At 44.9% G+C, this 24,222-nt stretch overlaps 1 protein-coding gene and 1 long non-coding RNA gene across 14 annotated transcripts in view; one reads left to right on the top strand and one right to left on the bottom strand.

Moving 5' to 3' along the window:
* Positions 1 to 24,222, bottom strand: part of STRADA (STE20 related adaptor alpha) — a 31,058-nt gene that overhangs the window by 1,408 nt on the left and 5,428 nt on the right. For 2 of the 12 annotated variants that reach the window (XM_034640132.1, XM_034640133.1), the window contains exons 2-13: positions 20,740 to 20,819; positions 19,019 to 19,076; positions 16,709 to 16,737; positions 11,112 to 11,214; positions 10,576 to 10,697; positions 9,017 to 9,125; positions 8,775 to 8,898; positions 7,005 to 7,176; positions 6,363 to 6,467; positions 4,212 to 4,471; positions 3,862 to 3,904; positions 3,467 to 3,574 (exon numbers count right to left, since the gene is read on the bottom strand). In XM_034640132.1, the coding sequence (XP_034496023.1) occupies positions 3,467 to 3,574; positions 3,862 to 3,904; positions 4,212 to 4,471; positions 6,363 to 6,467; positions 7,005 to 7,176; positions 8,775 to 8,898; positions 9,017 to 9,125; positions 10,576 to 10,697; positions 11,112 to 11,214; positions 16,709 to 16,737; positions 19,019 to 19,076; positions 20,740 to 20,775 (1,269 nt within the window). In that variant the 5' untranslated portion in view covers positions 20,776 to 20,819. Of the gene's footprint in view, positions 1 to 1,826; positions 3,575 to 3,861; positions 3,905 to 4,211; positions 4,472 to 6,362; positions 6,468 to 7,004; positions 7,177 to 8,774; positions 8,899 to 9,016; positions 9,126 to 10,575; positions 10,698 to 11,111; positions 11,215 to 16,708; positions 16,738 to 19,018; positions 19,077 to 20,739; positions 20,822 to 24,222 lie in introns of those variants that run through there. The other 10 variants (XM_034640134.1, XM_002924518.4, XM_034640138.1 and 7 more) reach the window with 10 other exon arrangements.
* LOC117795427 lies at positions 7 to 24,222 on the top strand. 2 transcript variants are annotated; one of them, XR_004619438.1, is made up of 4 exons: positions 7 to 1,780; positions 10,842 to 11,119; positions 13,376 to 13,434; positions 24,091 to 24,222. It is a non-coding gene; the product is annotated as an uncharacterized LOC117795427 (long non-coding RNA). The 2 variants fall into 2 exon arrangements; XR_004619439.1 differs by lacking the exon at positions 24,091 to 24,222 and adding an exon at positions 15,585 to 15,831.

The following is a 24,222-nucleotide window of genomic DNA, read 5'->3' on the forward strand; positions in this document are numbered from 1 at the left end:
CCTTATCGCGGCGCCGCCCCCGCCGGCCCCCGCCCCGCGCTCGCCCATTGGCTCCGCCGGGCCCGGAGCCGCCTCCGGGGCCCCGGCGCCGCCGCCGACCCCCTCTGCGCTTTGTCTTTCCCTCGCTCTGCGTCCCCTGCCTTTGTCTGCCCCCCCGCCCCGACCCCGCGCTACGGGCACTAGCACCATCTCCGCAGGCCCCGCGCTCGCCCGCCTCGGGAAGCCGGCAGCCCCGCTCCGGACCGAAAGGGACCGGAGCCGGAGGGTACCGCGCGCCTCAGGGCGAGGACGAGTTCAGGTTGTGACGCCTGGGGTCCCGGGACAAATGGCGCTCCCGGCGACGCCCCTGCGGCGGGAAAGGATCACTGGGGTGCCTCTGGGCCTTTCACTGCCTCAGTTTCCCCAGCTGGCCCTCGTTTTCGCCCGGAGCTCCGCGTGCCCCGAGGTTTGACAGACCTCGCGGGGGCGGCCCCGTCCGGGATCCCACGCCCCCTCCGGCCGCGGAGTCCTCCCGCCGCCAGAGGCCGCTCCCGCTCGGCCGCCCCAGAAAGATGGCAGCGGCGGCCGGCACGCGGTCACGCCACGAGGCTGCGAGGCCCGGCGTCCCTGTGTTCTGTCACCTTGGGCCGCCGGATCACCGCGCGCCGGTCTGCACGACGGGTCCGAAAGGACCACTGCCCCTCAGTGCCTTCTCCTGCGGCCCCACAGACAAGGGCCCCGGGAGGCACCAAGGCCCGCCGCCCTAAAGCGTTTCTGTGGCCGGTTTTTGTGGCCTTAGTCACCCCCCCGCCCCCAGTTCCTGCAGCCGGGCACGGTTGCCTGCGAGAAATCGAGGGCACTCCCTTCGGGGAAAGAGATTTCCATCCTTCAAACAAGCAAAACTCGGCGCACCCTAACACCCTTTAACACAAGGGAGAGAGGCCTGAAGATCCGAAGTGCCTAGTTCCAAGTAACAAAGCTAGAGAGGCAGGGCTGGCGCCATTAAACAGGCCCCCCGCCCCTGGCTCCTTACTTCCTGCCCCTCTGGCCCAGCGGCTGCCATGGCTCCAGCACACCGCACTACAGGAGGCAGGTGACGGTCACCCACTGGTGGGGGAGAGCCTCAGCTGTGCCGTGCACGTGGGGCAGCGGCTTCCTGGAGGGACCTCTGCTGGGAGACCCGGGTCTCCTTAGCTCCAGGGACTGCTAGGCTCTGCCTGACGTCTGGCTGGAAGCTGTTCCACCAAACACAGCCCTAAACATAGCTCGTTCCCACACTGTGGCAGGAATAGAACCAGTGGCTCCAGAGCACGGCCCCCACGTGCATCAGGGAACAGAACAACTCAGCGCCTCTGTGCCTGGCAGGGGAGGGCCAGAGGGAGGCTGCAGGCTTCCCCAGCCCCCAGCTGTTCCTTTGGCTCCCTCAGGGCTCGCAGTTGCGCTTGGCTTTTTCTCCCCAGCCTCCTGCCCCTCTCTAGAGGAAGACTTATGTTTGGGTGGAGCTGCAGGCCCAGGTACGCCGTGGCTGGGGTGTGTGTGCGGCACTTCTAACATTGTGTTTCTGTGCCTCTTTCCCGGCAGTGTGCACAGCGGTCACCAGATTCTCAAAGGTAGCTGCAGTGGGGCAGGACTGTGTGGCCCTCACCGGCACCAGGAGCACCAGGAGCAGCCAGCGGCTCGCACTGTCTTGCCACCTGTGCCGGGAGGCCCCCTCCCCTGCCCAGGATGGGTCTGCAGGGGCAACTGTGGGCAGCCACCTCAGAAGCAGCAGCTTGCATGCCAAGGAGGAACGGACAACAAGGTGAAGAAAGCAGTTCAGAAGGAAAGAAAACGGGCTGATAAGGGTGTTGAGAAAAGGGAACTTGAGGTTTAAAGAAATGATGAGCTGGGCAGGGGTAAGGAGGAGAGTTGGAAACAAAGGTGACCTGGCCTCCCTACTCCGCCTTGTAGTGCGTGTCCATTCTCTTCACCTTAACCCTTGTAACTGCCCAAAGGAAGAGGGTTTTTACTTTTCGTTTTTAAGGTGATGTTAAATTTTCTGAGGGAAGGGAAATTGAGAGCATTTGAGGGTTCAAAGCAGCTTCAGGGAAGAGGGAGGGGCACTTCCTCAATCTGACATTTTTAGTGCCTGAGCGAGAGAAGGGCACCTTGCCCCTGAGGGAACCGCAGGGGTGAAGGTGCCAGGCTGGTGCCCATGTAGGCTGGGAAGCACCATGGAGACCCAGGTCAGAATCACCACCTTGCCCAGCCTCGCTGGCCGCCAGCCAGGATGACAGAGGGGACAGTTCTGGTTCTTGGGTTACTTGCTCTTTGGGTATTAGTTGCAGGGGTAAGGAGACACTGCAAGTCATGTTACAGAACAAAACCCTTCACCTCCTTTCCTGCCAAAGATGAGCCTCTTATGCCTGGACTCCTAGTGGCCCAGAAGTGGTCCTGCGGAAGGGCTAGTCTTAAGCACCTAGACGTTTCCAGCCCCAAAGTGGTTTGATTGATGGCCACGGGCTAAAATGAATAGTCTCACATTTTTGGATGGTGAGGAAACAAATCTATTACATGTGTTGTTGGGCTCTCTAATGAAAGTGGTCACGGCCATGCTTCCGCATGCACTCGTGGGACCACTCTGGGACGGCAGAACATGAGGCTGGGTGACTCCTGTCTGAGCCTGTATGGCCAGCACACAGCGATGCCACTCTCCAGTGGATTCTCCAAAAATTTTAATTTGTTCTGGTGATGAAACTAAAGCAGCATAAGGACTTAAGTCCTCAGGCTAGGCAAGACATTGTGGCCTTGGAGAAAACCTTAAGGCGGCAGGCCGGAGGCAGTAAGATGGACTCTTGGTGGGAAAGGGATGAACCACACAGAGGAGCTATGGGAGGTTTTAGGTGCTGTGGCCCAAGCAATGAGAGGGATAAGGAGGGGCTGCCCAGCCTTAACCTGGTGCTTCCCTTCAATTTTTAGGGCGAGGTCTGGAGACTAGGGTGGAGGGCAGGTTGCTTATTGCTTGCCCCTCCATGGACCTATAGGATCTGAGAGCAGAAGAAGAGAATGGAACAGCCTGGCAGGACAGCAAGAGTGAGAAAAGGAAGTCACACAGTCCCCTGGGTTGAAGAGTCAAACCCTGGGCTTGGCCTTCAGCCCTCCGGGGCCAGAACAGCATCTCTTCCTTCTGAAGAGGTCGCCTGTGCTCCCAGGACGGAATGTCAGCTTCCTGGCCTCTGCTCACTGGTTGCTGGGATTCCCCTGTGTCTCAGAAGTCCTGGAGCGGTAAAGAAGATTTCTCTCCAGGAATTTCTCTCCCAGTGAGTAAGTGGCCAACTCTCCTGGCAGAAATGTCCTTTCTACCCAGTCTGCACCCCGGAGGGTGGGAATGTGGCCAGCCCTCAGGAGGGGCCCCCGGGGCTCACGTGTCCCGGGATGGAGGATGTACACATCCTTCAGGGGCTCAGAACTCCCAGTCATCCACCTCTAGCTCTTCCAGGTTTGTTACCAGGCCAAAGATTCCACTGTGATCCTGAGGCTGGCTGCCGTCGAAATTGGTGATGGGGGTAACAGGGCGAAGTAACTCAGGCAAAGCCTCTGAGGCACGTCGCTTGATCTGAGGGAGGAGAGACAGTTGGGGGTGGAGCCTGTTGCTCTGGGTCCCAGGACACCGTGGGGCAAGTGGCCTCCTGACAGGTGGCCTGTTAGAGCCACACATCTCTATGAGAGGAAGGAGCAGCGCCTTTAAGGGGCTTCAGACACATGGCCATTTCTCTGATTCTAAGGGAGGAGGAGAATATACCTAAGGACCCCAAAGCCAGGGTAGTTAGAAGGACAGGCAAGGGAAAAAAAAAACCAAAACAACCAACCAACCCAGGGAGCCTCGGGAAAGTGCTATTGTACCTGCTTGAAGAAAGAATGGTTCAGGAGGGTGCTGGCACTTGGTCTGTAGAGAAAGGGGAAGAGAGACCAGCATTACCCCTGTGCCCCAGACTTCCAGAACCCTGCTGCTTACACCTTATCCTCAAGCATCCTCAACTTCTTCCCTCAGCCCCCCCAAAAAAACGACAGCCAGAGCTACCCAGACTGGCTGCTTAGCAAATCCTTGTGCTGATCCGTCTGGCCACAGGGGCTCAGGGCTCCTCCAGGAATCCAGCCCTTTACAGGACAAAGGCATCCTCTCAAACTCGGCTTTTGACCCCCCCAACCCCCCGTGCTCCCCTGAAAGCCCACTCCCAGCCCAGAGGAAATACCTTACATCTGGGTTGCGCTGAAGGCACTGCTCCACAAAGTGGTGGAAGTGAGGGGAAAAGGTGCGGTGATAGGGGTGGGATGGCGAGTCACCATTGGAGGTCCTGGGGGTGCTGGTGGCCAGGCTCTCACTGAGGCCAGAGTTGGCTGCTGAGCGTGAAGTGCTCATGGTCAGCTCCTCAGCGGGGATGGTGCTGGTGTCCAGCAAGCAGGGCACTGTGCCGTTCAGCTTCTCCAGCAGCATCTGGGGAGGACAGAGCCACTACCTGGGCTGGAGGGGGGGCCCCTGGGAGGTCTATAGAGTTTCTTTATAAATACAGTTTTCCCAAAATACTGAAGTGGTTTGGGGGAGTAGAGAAAAGAGAAGCGGGATAAGTCTAATTTTTCCAGAGCAACGCAGGCCTCTGGCTCAGCAGCCATACCCTAGCTAGGCCAAAGTGCAGAGGAGAGGGCCTACAAAAACAAAGCCCCCAACTATGGCTGCAAGGAAGGGGCTCCCAGTTTACTCTCCTGTTTATAAGACATCATCACCTCCTTTTAACTGTAGAGCCCTCACCCTAGGGTGAAGGCGGCCATCAGGTCATTTTCTTTGGAGCCCGGGCCCAGATGGGTCCAAACAGGTGCATTACGTGGCACCTGCCCTGCCCTGGGCTGTGGCAGGGTGCACAGGAGCAATGCCCCCAGGGTGGGGGCGGGGGGGGCAGGCTTAGCTGGGGCAGCTGTGCCGAAGTCCTCAGACTCCAAACGTGCAGAACTAGCCCCACCTTGAGGATTGCTGTCCTTAGGGTTGTCCTCTTGAACTTCCAAACCAGAAACCCCAAAGGCTCTCTAGAGTTGTGCTGCCTAATATGGCAGCCACCAGTCACATGTAGCTGTTTATACTTAAGTGAATTTAAATTTGGCTTACAATTCAGTTCCTTGGTCTCGCTGGCCACACTGTAGTGCTCGACAGCTGCAGGTGGCCAGCGGCCACCATACTGGGCAGCAAAGATAAGGAATTCCCGTGATCCCAGAAAGTGCTACTGGACCGTGCTGTTTCTAGATCTGTACCTCTTGTTCACCCCATGTAGCCTTTCATTTTTCCTGAGCTCCTTTCTGTGATGGTCTTAGATTTTTCTAGATGCTTTATGTACGTTTCCATACCCTCCTAACTAGTCTGCTAAGGTCTAATCCACCTGCTGTGGTGATCATTCTAACATAGTTTATCTGAGGCTATCACTCCTGGGCTCAAAGCCGTCGGCAGTTCTCCACATGCTTTGGGTCCTAGCGTAGCACACAAAGTCCTTCAGGATCTGCTGTGGCTTCCTTCTCTAGCCACATCACCCAGCAGCCCCCTGGAAGCGCCTGTACTTCAGCTATTTATAACTATTGCCATTCCCCAGATCCTATCCTTTCTTGACTCTGGGTCTCTGCTGTTCCCTCTGCCTAAGAGCTTCCTTCCACTTCCCTGTCTTCACACATTTGCTTTCAAGGCTCAAATGTCACCTCCTCCCAGAAGCCTCCCTGGGCCCCCTGCTCTAGAGAGTTCCCCTCTGGCCATTCTGTAGCTGCCCCTTTTCCCATAGGGCAATCTGTGGGTTCAAGGGAGAGGCTCGCTCAGAGCCTCGCTCCCCCCCCGCCCGCCCAGTTCTAGATCATGCTCCAGGTACTTAGGACTCAGGTAATCCTTGCCCAAATGTCCGAAGTCTGCTTCCTGAATTTGATAAGGCCTGGATAAGCCGCTCCCCTGGTCTGTCTCCCAAAGGTACAATATGCCACAGGCTGTGTGTGCCAAGGAGTGACCAAAGAGCAGTTGTGGTAAGGGGCACGAAAAGAAATTGAACTTGTAGGCCAGAGGTTCAAAGGTATTGGCCAGAATGTGGTAGCACAGAATCTGGGAAGTCTGAGAACTATAAATTAGAAACAGGCCTTCCAGGCATATTTATCAAGGTAGGAGGATAGAATATATTTTATAAATTTATAAAAATGTGTTAGCTTGATTTATACATCTAAACAGACACATGGCATGTGGGCCTCCATTTCCACTCCTGCTCCAGGCCCTACAGTGGTGAGCAGTGGGCCTGCTCCTGGGCTCTCTTCCCATTGGGTCCCCTCCCACAGCAGGGGAAGACATGCAGTGGGCAGGCAAGAAGGAAACCAGGCTGTAGGCTCACCTGGGTGGCAGGCATATCCTTAAAGGGGACATGGCCATTGGCCAGCTCACACGCTGTGATTCCCACACTGTAGATGTCAGACTTGGCATCGTAACCCTGAAGATTCTGAGTCAGGAGAAAAAAAGCCACAGATCACTCCATTTGTAGCCTTGGTTGTTCTTAGAAGAGAAGGGCATGGGGCGACATCCAAGGAGAGGAAAAGAATGCCTGTCTCCAATCCCGCCCACTTTTCTTGCCCGTACTACCAAAGAGTAGCTGATATTTTAAAGGAAGGAGTGTTTGATGCTGTGTAACAAGCAAGAGGAAGTGTGGGGCCCCGTGCTCCTGCTTAGTGGAGGGATGTGGAGAGCACCAAGTATTTCCAGAATGCTCACTCTTCCTGTAAGATGGGAAGGTCTTTAAAGGGAATTGAAATAGCATTAGGTCCAGTTTGGGACCCCACAGAGGGGAAACAACACCATCTGCAATGGGCACGTAACACCCACGCTGAGAGGCCTCCAGGTCCACCTGCCAAGAGGGAACCCCTCCCTCTGGAATCCCTTACTCCATTCAGAAGCGAAGCACCCCCATTCCAGGAAATTCCTGAAGGCTCCCTTGCGAAACTGAGTTGGCGAGGGGCTCCTCAGGACTCAGTCCACCGACCTGTTGGAGGACCTCCGGGCTGAGCCAAGGCAGAACTTTGACACTATACTTAGGAAAGTCGTGGACCACACGCTGCCGCTGCCCATGGCTGATCATGCTGAGGTTGCTACGTAAACCGGACAGGTAGACCTTCCCATCGGAGGAGATCAGAATGTGGCTGGCTTTGACACTCCTGGGAGGGTGGGGAGGAGAGAGGGTGTCATGGGGCAGCGGGAGCCCCTCATCCCACAAACCTTTGATCTTCACATACTAGCTCCAGTCAGCTCGCTCCCTGGCAGTGTTTGGGTATATATTTTACACATGTATATATTCATGCCATTTATACATAAACACATATTTTTATATAGCACGTGTATGAAAAAAGAGAAAACAGCATGACCCAATTTACATATCACCAGATTTTAAAACTTATATTCTGTTCAAGTTCTCTTTTATGCTCACAGACCACTGCTTCCCCCACCATCTACTGCTTTTAATCTGTACTTTTTGTTTGTAGGTATCTTATAAAGCGTGGCATGGTTTTGTATGCATATCTTTTCGATTTACCTGATGGTGCTGTGCTCGCATCCCTTTCTTCCTTCACCTCTCAGTGCTGTTTACAAGGTCCATCTGTGTTGCCACCTGCATACAACTCACCTTTGCTCCTAACTGCCACCTGTACTCTGGGATGGGCTCTAACACTTTTACTCAGCTGCTCTCCCAGGGAGGAACATGGACACTGCCTCTAACCACCACGCGTGGGAACAATGACACCACATATAACCCCTGAGGGCTCTGTGTGAGGGTTTCTCTGGGGTGTCCGCCTGCAGCAGCATTGATGGTCCCAGTCCTGAGGGACCCTGGCCATGTCAGGCCATCTTCCACTTTGCGGCCAGGAGACCCCACCTCCTCACCACACTGGGCCTCATCCAGCCTCCACATTACACCCATCTCAGGTGTACAGGGTGACATCCTCCTGTTTTAATTTGCTTTCCTGATTATTGTTGGCTTTGAGCGTCTGTTCATACGATAGTTAGTCCTTTGGGTTTCCTCTTTTACAAACTTCAAACCCTTTGCTCTTTTTTCTATTGCTTTGCTATCCTTTTCTTGATTCACAGGATTTCCGTGTTTCAAATCTCCTGTGTGTTTTAGACAAACCTTACATCTCGCACGCTGTCACCCATTTCTTAATTTTGTTCATGGTGTCCTTCACTGGAGAGAGATCTTTAATCTTGATATAGTTAAAAACATTAATTTTTTTGTTTTAAGATGTTTTGTGCTTCTAAAATATCTAGACAGTGTTTGATGCCTCAGGCCACAAAATCATTTCCTTCTGTGGCAGTTTCTAGTTTTATATCGGACATTGAGGCCACATACTCCTTTGTATGTGGAGTTAGGTAGGGGTCCAGTTTCTTTATCTTCCCTACTGTGAGCTGCTTTTCCTGATACCATTTACTAAGCAACCTGCTTTCCCCCCAGCCTCTCTGCATAGGGCTGACTTTGGGGCACATATACCAGTTTGGGTGCTCTAAGGAAGGCGGGGGATGGAGGGTGCAGAGGTCCATGTCAGATGTTCTTCTCACACAGTACTCAGGACCAAGCCGCTCAGTAAAAAAAAAAGTTAGCACTAACAGACTAAATGCTCTGTCTACCAAGTCAGAGAAAAGACAGAATCCCAAGCCTTGGTTTAAACTCTGACTTCACTAACTTCAGTCAACCTTCAACTGTTTGCTCAAGGGCTCAGGCCCTGATCCCTGCTCTTGGAAAGGGTGATTATGCCTAAGAATGCACCTGTGTACATATCCCATGTGGTGGATGTAGTCCAGGGCCTTGAGCACCCCCTGCAGGATGTAAGCAATCGCCAGTTCATTCATGCCATCCATGAAGTGCGTGCAGATGAGATCCTTTGCAGAACCTGAAGAAAACAATTGTGGGGGCAGGGGGAAGGGGAACAGAGAAGGGAAACTGCACGTGAGCTGGCTGACAACAGCGGTCTCAGAACACCTCTCTGCCAGGACCCCTGTCCCACTCACCATATGCCATGAATGATGTGACAACCCACAGCTCATTGTCAGCAATAAAGGTGGCTCGATATGGCAGGATGTTGGGATGGCTGAAGAGTTTAGAGACATGAAGCTCTCCCTGAAAGCAATGGTAAGTGGAAGTCAGAATCAAGGGGCGCTGGCGAAGGACGCTTGTGATGGTGGCAGCATGAATAACATGGGGACCTACTACTTCTGGAGCTCTACTCCTGGGAGCAGCCTGTGGGCCACCCATAGGAGAAAAGCCAGGCTCTGCAGTCTCCACAGGGAGGCCAGCACTGCTCTGCCAGCTTCTGCCTGAGTTTGGCTCCACCAGCTGATCTTAAAGGGCCTCAAGAAAAATTCCCCACCCACAGGGAAACCACGAACAACACAATAGAGGGTCCCAGCTTGCCACCTCGGAAAGGAGGAGAACCAACTGCTGACTGAAGACTGAGGAAGTAATAAGCTTAGAGCTTAGCTCAACTTCAAGGACCAAGGCACAGAACTCCTCTTTAAGATAAGAAAACAAAAACTGTTGTCCTATTATAAAGGAAAATGTCATAATCAATAGAACAAGGAAACAAAGCATCAGAGAGCAAACGATAACTACTAGGTATTCGAAGGTACTTCTCCAGCAACCTGGGATCGAGAGAGCAGCTACGAGAAGTGACAGACCTATGGGATTTTAAAATAAATTTGGACAAAAGAACTACAGAAACTCTGGGGTCCTCGCCTCTGGGACATGAGCTAAGGCCAAATAGGCAATACCTTCTACCTGTCCACTGCTCCAAAAAATTAAGAAAAGAATCCTAAAGTCCAACATGCTCTAGAATAAACTCAGGTATCTTTCTTCCCAAATAACTAAGCTGGGACTGACTGCTGGTTCCATCCTCAGACCCACAAAACTACTCTGACCACATGAATGGGTGTTAGGGGACCGGCAGATGAGCATGAATTCAGAGACACGTTATGAATGAAGTAGGGGAGAGGCTGCACGTCCACCGCTGAAAATACACTGACCCAGGCCCTGAATCTCAGGGGTTCCCAGTGCAAGCCTGCGTCAGTGAAGGAGAGTCCAGTCCCCGGCCAGCTACTAGATATGTGGTCTCTCCCTGTTTAACAAGAGGGCGGCTACTTGCTTCTGCAACAGAAAGGAACCTTGGGCCAACAGGACGATGAGAGCTGGAATATGGCTGTCATGGCTGAGCAGGCTGCCCTGAATCTGGAACAAGACTGCCCGGGTGTGAATTCCATCTCAACCACTTGCTAGCTAGTGTGTGTGACTACTGGCAAGTGACTTAGCCTCTCTGAATAATAAATGAATAAATGAGCCACAAAGCAGTCTTTGGAAAAGAAGACGGGACTATAAATTGGCCTGAGCAGCATTATAGAATCCTTAGTGCCAAACGCCCAGGATTTTTCATGAAGAGCTTCTGTAACATCTTGGTTTGGTTCACCTTCGTTTTCTGCCAGCTACTTTCAGAAGACAGATGTAAGAGACGCCTGGTGATTACTATTAGAATGAAGAGCCCACCCTTCAAGTGGGCTTCACATTTTATTCACATTACCTGCAAGAACGTCACCATCTCATTGGAACAAGCTTCCAGGTTAATCCTTCGTACCGTCACATACTCTCCCGTTGGTTTGTACCTCGCTAGATTCACAGTCATCAGGTCCTCAAATCCTTTTCCTAAAATAAAAAGGGAATACCATAAACAAGAACAACAGCAACAAAGGTTGCCTTAAAGAGACTTGATCTAAAAAGAAGATTCAAGTTAAAACTGTCACTACTGCTACCCTTGTGGCTGACATTTCTTAATTTGTCTCCTATCAGTTCCTTCTCAGCCAACCATTCAAACTGACTATGGCCCAGGACATCAGAAGCATACAAGCCAAAAAGAAAAAACTACAAAAGAGCTTCTCCTGGTAACATGATCTCTTTCCCCATACTTGGAAGGCGAAAGCAAAGGAGACCCCCCAAAGGCTGTTTTGTCACCCTGACTCCTGCTAACTAGCTGACAGTCTCTGGCACACATTCATCGAGGGTGTAGAGGAGATCGTGGCAGTGCCCTGGAGCCTGAGAATGGCAGTCCCTGGACTTTACCTATGACGGTGAGTAGCTCATAGCGCCCTCCCTCTGGCAGGAAGCTACTCATGATCTCCTGTTTAGAGAGGGATGCTATCGACTCTGAGCTCGCCTCATTGGTCTAAAGAAAAAGAAAAATAGGTTAGTAAGAGAAAATGGGGTGTGGGATGGGAGTGGGAGGTGGTGATTCACACCCATGAGGAGACTGGCATCTGAACATACGAAGTCTGACTCTGGGTCAAGGAAATTGTTCCAGCACTATTCGATGAGAAATGTAAAACACCAGGTGTCCAATGTAGTCACCAGCTCTAATATCAGAGCCAGTAAATGTGAGCACCATCTAGGAATGGGGGTGGGGAACAAGCCCAGTTTCGGTTGACTGTTGATTTGCTTGTCCTTTCCAACAACTTGCTAAAAACTATGAAATTCTTAACTGGGGAAAGAATGTCTGGAGAAGGCCATGTTTAGAAAAGAGAAGGGGGATAGAGAGATGCGGGGGTCCTATATAAGGTCCTGACCACAAGATCCTAAAAGTCACAGGCTGAATCTTGCTATAGGGAAAATGTGGCCATAAGAAGTCCTCTCTTTAGCAAACCAAGAGCCCAGACCAATTATTCTCTGACATTTCCAACTGAAGCAAAAAACAAAACAAAACAAAATAAAAAAACAGAAAACCCAGGCAACACATAGGGCTACAGGCAAGGAACAGAGCTGTCAGGTCTCAGCCATCATCCCAGGCGGCAGAAGTGACCTGCTTCCTTGTTCCTGATGCAAATGAAGTTGGACTCCAGCCAGTTAGGATGTGGGCATCACACCTCTGGCCTTTGAGGTCCAGAAGAAGAGTGCCCAGCAAAATTGATGGCAGACCAACAGCTCAAAAGGCTCTTTCCTTCTTCTAGACCTAAATTTATTTGCCTGATTTCGGGGCTATGTTTTTCTTTCTTTTGGATCCTCTTTCTTCAGATGTGTGTGCTACTGAAATGGAGAACCTTAGGCCAGCTCAAATTTCATATGCTATATTCCTAAACCTGATGTTTCAAGCACATCTGGTTTCAAGAGTTCATGCTGCCAATGGGGAAAGAAACCACATGGGTTCTTCCTCTTGCACCTCTTGCTATGACAGTAGGAGGAATCTCATCAAGCAAATGAGAGCCCTGTCAGCAAATTTCTAATTCAATCAATTTTTCTATTTCTAAGGTTCATCCATATCGTTGTATTTAGCCATGCTATACACCCATGTTGTGTAATAGTCATCTTGTGACTATATCTCAGTTTATCCATCCCAGTGTTGATGGGCTTTTTGGGTTGTTTTCAGTTCTGCTCTTATGAACTGTGCTATTAGAAACCCATTTGAAAGTGTCTCCTGATGTGTATATGCCAGAACTACTCTAAAGCTTATGCCCAGAAATTGAATTGCTAGGTTACAGAGTAAATGAACAATCAACTTTACAAACTAATGCAAATTGTTTTCCAAAATGGTTATACCAATCTACACTCCCCCCCAGCATTATATGTATGTTCTCATTGATCCACTTTCCTCCATCACTTAATCAGACTTAATTTTTGCCAATGTCATTGTGGGTTTGATTTACATTTCCTTGGTTACTAATAAGGTTGAACATCTTTTCATGTATGTATTGGCCATGTAGGTTTCTCCCAGGTGAAACTGCCTCTGTGTCTCTTGTCCCTTTTTCCACTGGGCTGTTCTAATGCAGGATTTCCCCAAAGTAGGCCCCCTGGAACACAGATCTTGGCAGTTAACACACAGGAACAGTTTACACATTCAGTTAAATGAGAAAATGCAGCATTTTCTTTCTCATGGAGAATCATAAGGCATGCTCGCATATAAAGGCTTTGAGAAGTATTATAGTAAAGAAACTTGTTTAACTTTGTCTAACCTAGCATTTCCCAAATCTACTCATCCAGAGAACCTTTTGATAAATTTTGGAAAAGATAATTTGGGAAAGGCTATTTTAAGTAAGACAAATGGTATAATACAAAGACTGTAGGCTGAGGGGCCAGAGAGAGGCAGAACTTGAACTCAGGTCTATCACTTGCTCTGTGACCCTGGGCAAGTCACTCTAAACTCTTAGGATCTCTGTTATCTCATTAGTGGATTAATTCCCCGTTCATAGCGTTGTTGTGACAATTAAACGAGATGAAATATGGAAAGAGCTTAGCGCTACCTGGTGTCTCATAGATACTCAATTAATATGAGTTCTATTCTTCTCCTCCCTCTTTTGCTGCCTACTGTTTGGTCACTCTCCTGTTCAACACGTAAGACGACCAGAGAAAACGAAGAAAACAGAGAATCCTAAGAAGAGCTCAATAAATAGTTAAGGTTGGTTTGATTTTGGTTTTTACAGTTATCTGTGTTTTCAAATGCTCTGAAAACAAATTCTAGGCTCATTGATAGCCATTATAGTTTCTTGACACTGTCCAGTCTTCAGAATAATCCTAAGATACTGGATAGTACATTCCAAGTGCCTCAGACAGGTGAGAGATACACAGCCGAGGGACAAAGTGTGAGCCAAAAGCCCAAACCAGGAGCTCTGAAATGGCAGCTCACCATTTGTTTAGGACTGATGGGCTGCAAGCTGAGTTAGTCTTCAGTCCCATCTTCTTAACCTCCTCCCTCTCACCATCTGCACCTATTCTTGTTCTTCTGAGGATCCTGTTTTCTCAGGTATCAATCTACTCCTCAGTCAAATCGGTGTCATGAGTTAACACAAAACCCAGGGGGTGGCTTGCAGACCCTAAGTCCCTACTTTGGCCTGTGAGGATCCATGTGACTCGGACCCTGCGTACTTCTAACGACTGCATCCCTTACCACATCCCCGACTCACTATACTTGACCAATGTGAACAGGCACACTTCGGCCTTAAGAAGCTCACACCAGCAGTCCCTTTGTCTGGAACACTCCTGCCCTACTCCTTCCTTGCCCCTGCCCATTTTCTCGCAGCCACTTCTTCCTTATGACTAAGGTCTCGACTTAAACGTCCATCATCTGCGCACCGAAGGCTCTGTGCAGAAAGTAAAGTAGGCTCCCGGTCACTTTATTCTACCATCTTGCTTGACTTTCCTCACGGAACGTTATCACGGCCTCCTCTACTAGAATGCAAGCTCCCTGAGGGCACGGACCTTGTCTGTCTTGCCACTGAGGTCTTCCCCAATGCCTACAATGAGGCTGCCACATACAAAGATCATTTAAGCAAAGTTTGAACTGAGAAGGTCTCCTGCCCATGCCCTTGTCATTGCTGAAGAGGAGAGTAGGGGACATGTACCAGCCAGTTCCACCGGAGACAGAGTTCAACATATCGACCTAGACTGGAAACACCTGCCCTCATGCGACACACTCATTAAATCCCTTGTCACTGGGGGCGCTTTATAGATCAGAATCTGGTACCTGCCTCTGAGAAAGTACTGCATTTTTTAGCAGGTAGCAATATGGTCCCAAAGAGAACAAATCTAGAACTACTATATATTTGAAGGTCTTTTCTCCTTTGATTTCCAGGCCAACTCCTTAATATTTCTCTAATTTGAAAAAGAGACTATGAAGGACAGCTGGAATTGTGAGATGAAAGTACTTATTAAATGCATTTTAAATAACTCCCTTGGGAAAAACTACTGATAGATACTTTTTTATGACCTATGTCCCTCCTCCTTGCTATGAGTGCATACAAGACATACTGTCTAGCAGGCTACACACTAAAGGCACACTCTTGTTGAGCCTAGGTAGGAAACGATGTAGTAAACTACTGGTATGATTAGGTAGTAACTTGGCAAATATTTCTACTATCTTTGTTGACTACAGAAAATGACTCAAAAATGTTAGTTTTAGGAACTAAAATTCTTAAGGTAATTGGGAATGTGAGTTCTTGGCAGTTGGGAATTGCCTGAGATGAACTAGTCTAGTGGTTGCTGTCCCCATCTCACTGCAATGATCCTGAAATGGGCAAGTTCTAGTTTGTGGATGTTCTGTAGGTCTGAACTCAGACAGGAACCAACCTTTATTTAGGAAAACAAACAAACAAAGACAGTATTTTGAAAGGAAGAGGTCGGGTCTGATATTGCCACAAGAGAGGCGGGTTAGGGGAGTGTACTGTTTCAGAGTTAGAAAAGGCCAAAATTCAGATGCAAAGGATGAAATGTTTAGTCCATTCTCTTTAAACACAGCATGACATAGTTGTATTAGTGTGACGTATAATCTCAAATTGTCTAGAGAAACTAATTCTAGCAAAGCTTCTTAGTTTCCCCTGCCATGAAAAGCATTTTATTCATTTTGGAATCATTTGGAAAATACATAAGCTTCTGATAGCCAGAAATGACCATTAAATAACTTTGTTTAAAGAGTTTAAGATGAAGCACGATAGAGCACACAAAGACAATATTTGTGAAATGCTATACCCACCCCCCCACCACCAGGTTTCACACAGGATAACTCTTGGCATAATGCCGGCAGCTGTGAAAATATAAAATTATATTTAATAGGTTTCTATTCTGGAAAAATATCTAACTGATGGTACAGGGAATGTTTTTTGGTCTCCCGAATGGAACATATTTGGATCTGATGGAGAGGTGCCCCTGACTAGCAGACTACATAAGCACAACCAAAGCTTCACTCAGAGAGAAATTCCTAGTCAACGTCACTGTCCTTCCGCTGTGGGGCTGCCTGCAAAAGGGGCAGATGCCTGTCATCTGAAAAGACTAAGAAGTCTACTTAGAAAAGGGTTCTTGGGGCGCCTAGGTGGCACAGCGGTTGAGCGTCTGCCTTCGGCTCAGGGCGTGATCCCGGCGTTATGGGATCGAGCCCCACATCAGGCTCCTCTGCTATGAGCCTGCTTCTTCCTCTCCCACTCCCCCTGCTTGTGTTCCCTCTCTCACTGGCTGTCTCTATCTCTGTCAAATAAATAAATAAAATCTTTAAAAAAAAAAAAAAGAAAAAAAAAAGAAAAGGGTTCTTATCCCCTCTCTTTATAAGACACTGATTCACATTATCAAAAATAGCTTGGTACACTGTGCACATCTGGTGTTACTTACTTTGGTAAAGTAAACGACAAGACTAGGTAGCAGGGCAAGAGTCTTTGAACTTCTGCCAATAATAAAAAAGAAAGCACCTCCCTTTTGTACTTTTTAATGTGGGGTTTTGGTTTTAAGGTAGGAGATTTGAGGTACTGCCTATAATCTAGGTAGAGCTCTGTATGATCTCTGTGGACTGAAATCGATTAGCAATAGACCAAGGATGGAAAATTTAGTACCATTAGCCACTAAAAGATAACCACATCTTACATTGTTGAAACTTTCTTTTTTTTTTTTTTTTTTTGGGGGGGGGGGGGGGGGGCNGGAGGTGGTGGGGGACTGGTAGGGTCGGGAAGGTGAGGAGACCTTAATCCCCGAAGGAGAGACAAAAAGTGCCTGAGAGCGTTTCAGCTTCCAGAGTACGCATCTAAATCTTTCCAGGGTGAAACCTGAATTTCCACAAGTAAAAGAATTACAAATAAAACTCATTGAGATAAGCAGAAACATAAAATGATAAGCCAACCAAAACCACAAATTTCCACAAGAAGCCATCCCCATGCAACAGCCATAGTGCTAGAGCCTAGAAAGTCACTTACTTTTCTCCGAGTGCCACCCGGAGGCTGCTCTGGAGTAGAGAAACTGATTGTTGGCATTTTGTTTTTTAGCAGAAGACAGATCCACATTCACAACAGCAATTATTGCACTTAGGACAACATTTATTTATAGAAACCACTTAAGAGTCATTATGGTAAAAAGTGCCTGCAGTGCCATGTATGAGCACATACACATGTACACACACAGAGAGAGACGCACAGTCAAAACACTACACATAGATGGGGTTTTAAACATGAATCTCTGCCTCTTCACAACATGGCAAGGCTACTATTCTCTGGGCATTCTTTGGCACGTATAACTCAACGGCTGTAATTCTAGTCTTAAATTTACTTTCCATCAGCACACAATGTTACTTTCAATAGGCTGGTTTCAGAGTCTTATACTGTGAACAGAACATTCATTATAAAGTTATAGAGATGGTTGGCTATTTCCCAGAAAGTGCAGGGACTAGAAAACAGGCTTTCAAAAAAAAAAAAAAAAAAAAAAAAAAAAAGGCAAAAAAGGTTTTAGTACAGCAACATGTATACTGTATACGTGGGACCATTACCGAGTTAAGATACCCAGTTAAAATTCTCCAGTCACATGCATTCTATTCTGAATACAAATAAAGGAAGGGCTTTTTGGCCCTTTGCTACTCTAGGTGAAAACAGATAAAGCAAAGGACAACTGAAATAACTTTCTGCCCTTAAATCAGACAAATTCTCTATCCGTATTTTTTATTTTCATCATTCTATGAAAGTGAGAAAAACCGTCAAAGTCAACTTTTAACTGGAAAGTATTGGAATGATCACATATTTCCAAATATCTTAAATTAGAAATCAGAGCACCCGACTGTATTGTTAGAGGAGACTGGCTAAGAGTAAATTAGCCTCAATTTGTCAAAATAAGATTATTTATTTATTTATTTATTTTTGCTTTGGACACCAGTTTTCTGGTACACAAATGACAGGTGCATTTGCTTAAGACAGTCTGTTAAAGGTAAGAAGCCAAGTGAACAGATTAATTCAAATGAAGTCCAATCTTGTAGAGTAGAAGGCAAATTCCAAGTTGTATAAAATTTGATAAAATATACTTCATCAAGCTGTAAACAGGGGACAGAACAATCCCTTCACTCTCCTCAAATCAGAGACTAGGAAATTGTCAAAAGACTGCCAGAGATCCTACACTCAAGACGCTGACACCAAAATCCTTAATTCAATTCACATATACTGGAATATTTTTAACTAATTAATTGTAAACTGGACTTCCAACTCAACTGTCATCAATGCCAATGTTTACTTTTAAACCAGTGGTATTCCCATTAAAGATGAGAAGAAAATGAGAACAGGACCAGAATATAGTATTTTTTTCCCCATTAGCTTTTCCTTTAATGTGCAGCTAATTTTTATTCTTCAGAACTAAAACAAAAATAACTCATTATTTTTCTAAGCTCTCATTCGTCTAAAACATAACAAATAATACTTCTCTGAAGGTCTTTGAGTGGCATTAAGGAAAATAAATGAACAGGTATCACCTAGTAACTAACAGGTTTCAGTTCTCAATGACTTAAGTCTATCTGAGGGTATTTTGTTTGATCAATCAATGCACTTATCTGATAACTTGTTTCTTTAGCTGAAGAGAGTGTCTTGGTATTCAGACACCAAGAATGGGGCTCTACTACTGTTATTTGTATAGAAAAGAATTTTCTTTGCCTTAAATTAAGATCCAGTTCTCAAAAAGGCTCAATTCCAAAAGAATCATAGGCGAATGCCTGGCCCTGTTAAACTTCAAAATTGCAAGGTTACGACTTCCGAAATCAGCATGTGGATTTTACAACAGGAAGTCAGTTAATATTTTTGTCCTGGCAGATTTATTTTTCCCTTAGTTCTCTGAAGTCTCATAATTTCTACCATGAAAAGATGAGTCAACTAGATTGATCAGTAAACCAGAACTTTTGTATCATTTGTACTTTTGTCCTAATAATTTTATTTTTAAAATCTTCAAGGTTAGAAGATTTTAAACACTTAAGTTTTTTTCCTTTAAGAATATGTCTTTCAACTGGATGAATACTTAGAAGAAATAAATATGCCTTTAAGTAAATAAAGACTTTCTAACAATCAAGACAGGCCAAGGTCAACTGCCAGATAAGTCCTCAAATCTTTGGGATACCATGGATTCAAAATGGAGCCAAACAACAGAACAACTATCCTTTACACTTGCCCTTCCAATTCCTAATTTCTAGAAATTGATTTAGTCAACAAGAGTAGTGACATTTATCCTGAAGTGATGGCTAAATGCCATACTGTACTTACCTCCAAATAGCTCCAAATCTCTTAAGCCCTCAACAATGAACTTTTCCGAGACCCACCGCTAAAGAGGAAAACCCCAAAGAGAATTAGTATTTCTTCCAAGTCACAAAAAATTAGCTATCAGCCATTAGACAAACAAACTACAAAAACAGAATCATGAGGTACAGTTAAGATGCATTTCTATGGAACAATTTTGAAAAGAATCCTGGATTTAAATCAACTGAAAACAACAGGTTAATTCCTTTCTCTATTCTTCTTCGCCTAATTTGATAAATAATCCTTAAATCTGACAGACAGATGAGAAACATGTGGTAGTGGCCCTAATAATGAAGAAGGTTTTTTGTCCCTCCTATACATAAAACTACCTTCTGGTTCCATCTGACTCACTCAATGGCTGTCTATTACAGATGCTTTGGATCATGAATGACAATGTGAAAAATGCTACTGGAATTCATAATATGGAAAACAGAGATGAAACAGTTTTGCACAAGCCTCTGTTAGTTTGTAAAAGAAAATAGTAAGCTGCATATTCTTTCATCCACTAGGATTTCTAAGGACATCACTACTATATTTTCTACCAGGTTTACAAGGACCACACTAACTTTACCAATCATGGTTCACTTTACTATCCTATTTCAAATGAGTATTGGATTCCTTAATACTGATAAAGTGCTCTGGTTTCACATGAATCAGGTGAGGTTGACACAGAAAAGAAGCTCATATATAAAAGTAATGGAATCATGATTGAATTTCACTTAAGGACTAGTGTTCAAGTTTGACTTGGGGGCATTCTTTCCACCAGGCAGAGTTCAGGCTAAGGAGAGATTCTGTTTTTCCTCTTACTTAACAGTGAAGTTTACTCTTCCCAGTATAAATTATTCTTATATACACAAACACCAGAAAAAAGAAGATTAAGTAACATTCAGAAATAAGTTGTATAATATGGGTTATGAATTGGAACTACAACATCACTCTCTGTCCTTTTCTTTCTAAATTAAAAAAAGAACACCCAAAATAAAAAACTTTATAAAAAATAATATGTACTGTATCACAAAATATGACATATACTTTAATATTTAAAGGAAGTGGTATGTTCATGTGTCACATAGCACTTCCTCCTTGTTATAGAATTTTAAAATAATTACTACTGCATTTAGAAATTAAATACTTGATAATAAACAAAATACAATGCTCTTTTATGAAGTCATGGAAGCTTATAAAGAAGCTAAATCCAGTATTTGTTCTTGAGGTCATTTTAGCTGGTGAAGGTTTCAGGTGTAATAACATTTTTCACGTTCAAAGAGTCTTCAGTTAAAACTTATGATTATACTTAGAAAAAGTGTTCAAATAATGACAATTTGATACTGATTTTTAAAACACACAAACTCATTGAAAATACACAGGAAATAGGCAGCTTATTAGCGATTACATATCTATAGTGAAAAGGGACATTGATTCATTTAATTTTGTATGAGTGATATTCTTGAAATAAGCCACCATTTTACTCTATCAGACAAGCTGGTGGGTGTATTTGGTGTCTCTAGTCAGCCTCTGCCTGCAAGCTCTTTTCTTAGGAGCGGAGGCTGCAATATCTGCTTTACTTCCCACATGCCTCACATCCATAGGATTCTGAGCATCACATAAAAACCACCTACAGTATCTGCCAAAACACACTGCTTTACAGAAAATAAAAATAGTAAAGCCAGAAGAATAGAAACACTCACCCTAATTCGCTCTGGTTTACTTACAAGAAAAGACATGAGTTCCTAATGTGTAGACCTACTTCAATTTCAAAAATTTAAACCTAAAAGGAAAATAGAAACAGGTTAGTCAAATCTCCTTTTATAGAAATGCCTTTTGATTAACAAAAACTTACTATGAGTCTACCACTCAAAGCACTGTACCAGACCTATAAATTTCTAGATTCTAAAGATTGGTTTAGGGAATCTTTCAGTGACAATAAAACTGGATGTACTCTAGCCAAGTACATTCGGAAATACTGCAATCTCTGTAAGAAAAGACAGGTTTGTTATTGTATGGTTTTCTTCTTTAATTTTTAAATTTCTCTTGACCCAATTCCCCACTGATCCTTTCCCAGAAGCAATTACCTTTGCTTTTTTTAGCTGTTTATCCTGCTTTTTATTATCAATCTTAAACAATGTTTATATGGCCATGACTAATCCGTTTTAGACACTTCTCTACTAACTTTCTACTGTGGTAGATGAAGACTAAGCTCTCCTACATCACCTTCCTGCACCCTACTTTCTTGCCTTCATTCTCTCCACACTATTCTGGCATAATGTTTGATTGAATCAAAAATCCACATTTACATTGTTATGACTGTGGAAACATGGTTCAGAGCTGAGGCAAACAAAGATGACCATGTCTGTTTTCTTGTACACCATTAGTTTTCCTGGAGTTAATAATGTACTCATATTTTTTTTACTTGTTTGGTTTCCCACATAGCTGTTACTTTTTGCAAGTACATCTCTGCTATTTGTCTTATCAATATATTTTACCATACATTTGAACTTACCCATTCCAATTTGTCCCTGGAGATGCCTTTCCAAGGCCCTCCATCCCCCTGCTACAATCCAGACTAGTTGTTTCCTAGGCCAGCTGCACTTAGCCGTTTGGTTTTTTTTTTAACATTTTATTTATTTGACAGAGAGACAGGGTACACAGCAGGGTGAGTGGGAGAGGGAGAAGCAGGCTTCCTGCTAACCAGGGAGCCCGATGTGGTACTCGATCCCAGGACCCTGGGATCACGACCCGAGCCAAAGGCAGATGTTTAACGATTGAGCCACCCAGGTTCCCCTATGTATAGAATTCCTAATAAAGACATACTTCTAGAATTATCTAGAACTAATTTATACTTGTTTCACTCCTATTTTGCAACTCTACTTTCCAAGAGATTTCTTCAATGTTATTTTTTAACCCTTCTACTAATTTTTAAATTTTGGTTACACATTTCCAAGAGCTTTTGCCATTTCTCAAATGTTATCTTCTTTCATATCATCCTGATCTTGTTTTATGTTTGCTTAATTTATAGTTAAAAATTATATCTAGAGGGGCGCCTGGGTGGCACAGTTGTTAAGCGTCTGCCTTCGGCTCAGGGCGTGATCCCGGCGTTGTGGGATCGAGCCCCACATCAGGCTCCTCTGCTGGGAGCCTGCTTCTTCCTCTCCCACTCCCCCTGCTTGTGTTCCCTCTCTCGCTGGCTGTCTCTCTCTCTGTCAAATAAATAAATAAAATCTTTTAAAAAAATTAAAAAAAATTATATCTAGAGGGGCGCCTGGGTGGCTTTGTCAGTTCGGCGTCTGTCTTCAGCTCAGGTGGTGATTTCAGGGTCCTGGAATCAAGCCCCACATCGGGCTCTCTGCTCTGTAGCAAGTCTGCTTCTCCCTCTCCCTTTGCCTCTGTGATCTCGCTCGCTCTCAAGTAAATAAATAAAATCTTTAAAAAAAAATTATATCTAGAATGACTAAAAGCATAATGCATCATGACCAAGTGGGGTTTATCTCAGGAACTAAAGACTTTCTTAACACTAAAAAATGAATCAACCAAACTGTTTTTGTCTGAGGTTGTTTGAAATAAAAAACAACCAATTTTAAGGAGTTAAAAAAATGGTGGGGTGGGCAGAAAAAAAAAAAAAAGAACTCAGTCAGTAGAGCATGCGACTCTTGATCTCCTGGTCATGAGTTCAAACCCCACACTGGGCATTAGAACTTACTTAAAAAAAAAAAAAATCAGTGTAACTTTACCAGAGTAACTGAGTAAACAAGAAAAAAAAAAATACAATCATCTCAGCAGAGAAAATGATCTGAAAAAATTCAGTATCAATTCATGATTTTAAAAAAACCTCTCAGTCAACTAGGAATAGTCAAATAGGAATAGGATAGAAATAGAATTTACCAAGTCAACTCTGTAAAAGATATGTATGAAGGGGGCGCCTGGGTGGCTCAGTTGGTGGGACATCAGACTCTTGATTTTGGCTCAGGTCATGATCTCAGGGTTGGGATCAAGCCCTGCCATCAGGCTCTGCACTCAGTGTGGAGTCTGCTTATCACTCTCCCTCTGCTCCTCCCCCCCACTTGCACTCTCTCTCTCTCTCAAATAAATAAATAAATAAAATCTTTAAAAATAATAATAATAATAAAGTATGTATGAAAAATGTATAGCTAACATCATATTTAGTAGTAAAAAGAATTAGTGAGTTTCCTCTAAGAACAGAGCAAAACAAGAATGTCTGCTCTTATCACTTGTTCATCATTGTACAAGTGGTCTTGGCCAATGCAAAAAGGAAAAAGAAGAAACAAAAGGCATACAGATTGGAAAAGAAGGTGTAAAACTCTTTATTCATAGACAACATGATTGTGTATATAGAAAATTCTAAGTATTCTACAAAAAAAAAATCATTAGACCTAAAAAAATGAATTTAGAAAGAAGGCCAATTACAAAACCCAACTGTATTTTTATGTACTAGCAATGAACAATTAGAAAATGAAATTTAAGAAAATGAAACTATAATACTAACAAAAACATAAAATAATTAGGAATAATTTCTTTAAAATTATAAGAACTTGTATGTCTAAAATTAGAAAACATTGCTAAGAGGTATTAAAGATAAGCTAACTAAGAGATATGCTATGTTCATAGATTGGAAGACTCAATACTGTGAAGATATAAACTCCCTCCAAATTGATCTATAGATTCAGTGCAATCCCAATCAAAATCCCAGCTGACTTTTAAGAAGAAATTGATAAGCTGATCTTAAAATTTATATGGAAATACAAGGGACCTAAAATAGTGAAAATGATTTTGAAAAAGAACAAAGTTAGAAGACTTACATTATTTCCAGACTTACATTAATGCTACAGTAATCAAGACAGTGTACTTTGGTCTAGGACAGACAAATGGATTAATGAAACAAAACAGAGAATACAGAAATAGATCCGTGCATGTATGGTCAATTAATTTTCAAGAGAGGGGCCAGAGTAATTCCATGGGGGAAAAATAACCTAGATACAACTTTATCTACTTAGAAAAAATGAACTTTCACCCTTACCTTATAGGATACACAAAAATTAACTTGAAGTGGATCACAGAACTAAAGAAAAAGTTAAAACTACTAAATAAAACAGAGGAGAGAATCGTCATCATGTTGGGATAAGTAAAAATTAAAAAAAGAACATCAAGAGCATGAA

Source organism: Ailuropoda melanoleuca, chromosome 13 (assembly GCF_002007445.2).
Source record: "Ailuropoda melanoleuca isolate Jingjing chromosome 13, ASM200744v2, whole genome shotgun sequence".
In the NCBI taxonomy this organism is placed as follows: domain Eukaryota; kingdom Metazoa; phylum Chordata; class Mammalia; order Carnivora; family Ursidae; genus Ailuropoda; species Ailuropoda melanoleuca.